Source organism: Tupaia chinensis, unplaced genomic scaffold (assembly GCF_000334495.1).
Source record: "Tupaia chinensis unplaced genomic scaffold, TupChi_1.0 Scaffold143971_1, whole genome shotgun sequence".
Classification (NCBI taxonomy): Eukaryota; Metazoa; Chordata; class Mammalia; order Scandentia; family Tupaiidae; genus Tupaia; species Tupaia belangeri.
The window spans coordinates 3,302-8,476 of NW_006203822.1; the positions used below are offsets into that span (position 1 = coordinate 3,302).

Genomic DNA, 5,175 nt, shown 5'->3' on the forward strand with positions numbered 1-5,175 from the left:
GCTCCGGGAGAGGCAGAGAGGGAGGGCGGCTGGGTCAGCACAGGCTGGGACAGGGAACCTGCAAACACAGACACTAATGAATGGTGAGGTAGGCACCAGCAGGATGATTGTCAATGGTCTCAGCCAAAAGACAGTGAGCCAGACTGGGAGCTGCCCTGGGTCCCCAAGGCCTCTCCCTACCTGTGCACTGAGACAGGAGCATGAGGAGGAGAGGTGTCCAGGTCATGGTGGGCACAGTTCCTGTTCCCCACATGGCTGGGCTGCCCCAGGCCTCTTCTTTTCACCCTCTGCCACAGGAGGGGCTCTTCATGCAAATGTGTGTCCATCCAGTGACTGCCCAGCCCCTCGTCCAGCCCTGGGCAGGGCTCAGCTCACACTGCAGACTGAGGGGGAGGGAGGTTGGCCCCACCCCTTGAGGAGCCCTGGGAGGAAGCACCTGCTGGGACAGCACAGAGGCCTTGCTCAGGGGACTCTGCCAGTCAGAGAGGTCACAGCTGCTCGGTCCCCATCAGGGAACACAGGGCCAGCCCAGGCCCAGCTCTTTTGATAAAGGTCCTCCAGGAACAGCTGTGTGGGGAGCACAGGGCAGCCCCACACCACCCCCTGCTGGTTGCAGTCAGATAGGTCTCCGTGGCCCAGAGACCTTAGAGCCCCGCTGGTCTCCGCAGCTCCCCGGATGCCATCTGTCCACACATCCAGGGCTGACTCCTGTTAGCTGGGTTCGGTGTGCTGGGTACACTTCCTGTACCTTCTCACTCCTAGAGGAGTCCGGGTCATTGGGAGTTGCAAACGTGGACATGAGCAATAACCCAGATGCCACCTCATCATAGAAGATGCTAGAAAAGCTAACTGACACTCTGTTTCTGACCAAACATCACAGAGGAGAGGGCAGGAGGACTGCTTTGAAGAACATGAAGGGGCTGCTCAGGGAGAACAGAGCCAGTGTCAAAGATGACGCTGTGTGAACAGGGGTGTGGGCATCCTGGACTGTGATGAGACACCCCATGGCGTGGAGTCTGCTGTGAGCAGGAGGGGTGGGGAGGCAGATCGCCTGGTCAGCAAATGACCCACTGCCCCTGCACCCCAGTTTTCTGGTCTCTCTGGGCAGGGACCTGGGTCATGCTATAGACTTTTCTGCAGTTGTTTTTCTCAGGTCCCAGAGTGGGAGCAGGTGGCAGTCCAGGGACTCCACATGGGGAGGGAAAGGCTGGGGAGGGAGGGAGGGCTCCTCTCTGAGCTGCACGCCTGCAGCACACAGCACACAGCGCTCTCTCCTGGCCTGTGGATTATGAAGAACCAGGGACCACAGTGTGGACTGGGGACCCCTGAGCTCCAGTCCTCTCACACGGGTATGCTCCCTCCTTCTGTCTGTCCCTCCCTCCCTGCCTTCATCTATCCAGTCCCACCTTTTTTACTTCTCTCATTAAATTCCTTCTTTATTCATCTGCCCATGCATTTCATCATATCCAAGAAATTATGTCCACATCCATTGTAGGGACACTTTTCTCTCTCTCTCTCTCTCTTTTTTTTTAGAGGTTTTTGCTATAGGGCGCGTGTGCTCGCCAGACAGAGAGAGAGACAGAGAGATAGAAAGCAATAAATCACCCCCCAGGGGGGATGGTCACGCCGCAATCCCTTCTCCTCCATTCTCCTCTCGGGATCTTGGGCACGCACGCACATGCACCCGGGGTGAGTTTTAAGCCACCGGGTCTGGGACGCGAACCACAGTCGACTACATGGGAGACCAGCGACATAGCCATTACACTAACTGCTGGTCCCGGGACACTTTTCTCTTCAGCTCTTCTATGTCTGCCCTGGCTCTATTTTGCATTAGCAAGTGAATGTCCAGTTCCCACAACAGCGTTTGTTGAAAAACAGTCCTTCCCCATTGACGGTCGTGGCCTGCGTGTGGAAGACAGCACGGCCGTGTTTGTCAACCCAGGGGTGATCCCTGGGCTCTCTGTTCCACTCCACTTTCCCACACATACGTCTGTGGACCTGTCAGCACTACTCTGCTTTATTGTTTCAATGCTATTTATTTTCCTTTGTTACTGCCTGAGGCAGGTGTGCTCACCAGAGGGGGGAAAGAAAAGAGTGCATCCCTGGTCAGGAGAGGTCACACCGCTAACTTTTTTCTTGCATTCCTTTTCTGGCCAGGATTTCAAGCTGGTAGGGCTGGGTTTTGAACTGAGGTGGGAATCGCAGTCAGCCATGTGGGACCGGGATCTCTTAACCACCAGGTCACAGGGCTGGCCCATGGCTACATTAGTAGTTTAAACTGTACGAGGTTATCATGTCCCCAATTTAGTTTATTTCCTAGCATTTTATTATTTTAATAGCATAAAGAACATGATTTCATTCATTTTATTTGTGGTTTATTATTCAATTATCCCAAATTGACATCTTTTTTTCTGAGTTAATTTTATATTTTGAAACTGCTAAATTCATTTCATAGCTCTTAAAATATTTGGAGAAATTTTTAAAGGTGTATCTACCTAGAAGGTCACAGGCTTGGAAAGCAGAGGCCCTCCTATTACGTTCCTTCTAATTCCTCTTCCTTTTATTTCTGTGTGACCTGATTGCTCTGTTAGCCCCTCCGACCCTGAGCTGAGTGGACGTGGGGAGATCAAGCGCTCTTCCTGTCCCGGTATTAGAGAACCCTCCAAGGTGGACCTCCCCGCCCTCCACACTCTCCATTTTCACTCTCCCGAAACACGTGTTATTCTTATTACTATTGTTATTTATGTCCCCTGTGTTCCTTCAGATGATGACAGCTCCCTGAGGAAGGGGCCCTTCCTGCCTTGTCCCCACTGTGTCCTGAGCCCCACAGTAACCACTGGAGCCAGGTTCACAGTAGAAGCTCAGTAAAGGATGTGGACAGAGACCCTCCAGTCTGCTCTCCCAGGTCAGACCCATCAGTGCTCTGCTTCCTTGTTCTTTCCTGGTCCCAGTTAGGACTGACCACATTTATGTGTAAAGCCTAGCCCCCAATGTGTCCATATTTGGAAGTTGTACATCTGTGGAGGTCATTAGAGTTAATTAGGTCCTATTGGTGGGGTCCTAATTATCAAGGATGGGTGTCATTATAAGAAATCTGGACACAAACCACACAATGCCCAGGGGTCACTATGTGGGGGAACACAGCCAGAGATGGTGACCTACAGGCCATAGAGAGAGGACTTAGAAAGACCCAGCCTGCTGATGAGTGGATCAGGACTTCCAGCCTCTAGACTTGAGAGGAAATAAAGATGTCTGGGTGACACCCAGCCTGGGGCCTGTGCTGTGCAGGCCTCAGCAGACTAACATGCCCCTGGGTTCTGCTCAGGATCACCTTCCCCTGACCCCTGGACTGTCTTATGAATTCAAGAAAAATACTCAGTGTGTCATTACCAAAGACCAGAATTGGAGGCAGGATTGGAGAGGGTGAGGACAGGTACTCTACACAGATGTCACTGGACAGGAACTCAGACCTAGATTTTAGACCAAACAAACAAAGGAACTCTGACTTGGTCCTGGTGGGTGCTGAGCAGAGAAGCCCCAGGGTTGAAGATAGCAGGTTCTTGTCTCACTTCCCCTCTGGCTTGGAGCACTGTGTGAGCTCTGAGGTCACTGTCCCAGGACTGACAGTAATAGTCAGCCTCATCCTCAGCCTGGAGCCCTGAGATAGTCAAGGAGGCTGAGGTTCCAGACTTGGAACCAGAGAATCGGTGAAGGCTCCCTGAGGGTCGAATGCTATTACTATAGATGAGGAGTCTGGGGGCTGTCCCTGGGAGCTTTTGGTACCACTGCACACCATAGTCTTTCCCGATGTTGTTACTGCTTCCAGTGCAGGAGAGGGTGACGCTCTGGCCCAGGGCCTCAGACACTGAGGGTGGCTGAGTCAGCCCAGACTGGGCCCAGGACCCTGGAGGTGGGAGAGAAACAGAGAGGGTGATTCTGGGTCTAGAGACAAAAGGAGAAAGCAGGGCTCATGATCTTCCCAGGACTTTCCCATGCAGGGCCCACCTGGCCCTGGGTCAGGCCCCTCTGCCTGAGGATGGCAGGGGCAGCAGGGGTGGGGCTGTGTGGGCTCAGGTGTGGATGGTCCCATCTGTGAGCCCTTCCCAGAGGGCAGAGGCAGGGCCAGGTGGTGGCTCCCAGCTCTGACCTCTTTGTAAATCTTTCATGACCTGGGCCTGGGTGTCCCTGGTGTCCCAGCACAGACACAGCATCCTGCGACCTGGTGACCTAACTCCCTGAGAGACAGCGCTGCCTCCCTCTGCCCTGTCAGTAATCAAGGCCCAGGTGAGACTGCTCTGTGGGAGCTGAGAGGACCAACCACATGGGGGTGAAGGAAACAATGTCATTCTACTTGAAGGTGTCTGACACTGTTTTGCTTAAAATGAGAAAAAAAGCATTAATCTCTGATCTGAAAGTTTATGCAATATGAATTTTTGTCAAAAATATCAAGTTTTAAAATACATAACTTTTACTAAAAGTGCCAAAATGGGGACCAGCAGTTAGCGTAACGGCTATGTCACTGGACTCCCACATAGTCGACCGCAGTTCGTATCCTGGACCCGGTGGTTTAAACTCACGCTGGGCGCGTGTGCATGCATGCCCAAGATCCCGAGAGGAGAATGGAGGAGAAGGGATTGGGGTGTGGCCATCCCCCCTGGGGGGTGATTTCTCGCTTTCTGTCTCCCTGTCTCCCTGTCTCTCTCTGTCTGGTGAGCGCACGTGCCCTATAGCAAAAGCCTCTAAAAAAAAAAAAGTGCCAAAATGAAGAACGTGTGTGGCACAGTGGAAGTCTCTGCCCTCAGCGTTACCCTAGTTTTCACGAGGTTAGAAGGGCTTAGAGAACAGTAGGGCCGTCAATATGGCCTCTGTATGAGTAAGTGTGTGAACGTGGGATTCTGCCACTTGACAGTCTAAATGCACTAACATTTTCAACAGATTTCTGTCCTATAAACTAGTCACCTATTTAAAATTTGCCTCCGTGTTTATGTGAAAGAGAACCTACGGTGCATTTTCATTTTTCATTCATACTCATTACCAATTTGAAATGATCTTTAATTCATGTTCATTATGAGTTGCAATTGTTTTTTTTGAGAGGTTTTCACTACAGGGCGCGTGGCTTGCCAGACAGACAGAGAGAGACAGAAAGCGAGAAATCACCCCCCAGAGGGGATGGCC

The 5,175-nt window shown here is 52.0% G+C and overlaps 1 gene segment (V, D, J or C); it reads right to left on the reverse strand.

Moving 5' to 3' along the window:
* Positions 1–3,470: 3,470 nt before the first annotated feature.
* Positions 3,471–5,175, reverse strand: part of LOC102496097 (immunoglobulin lambda variable 1-40-like) — a 4,519-nt gene continuing 2,814 nt past the window's right edge. The window contains 1 exon segment of the V gene segment in view: positions 3,471–3,904. Within this exon segment, the coding sequence occupies positions 3,471–3,904 (434 nt within the window).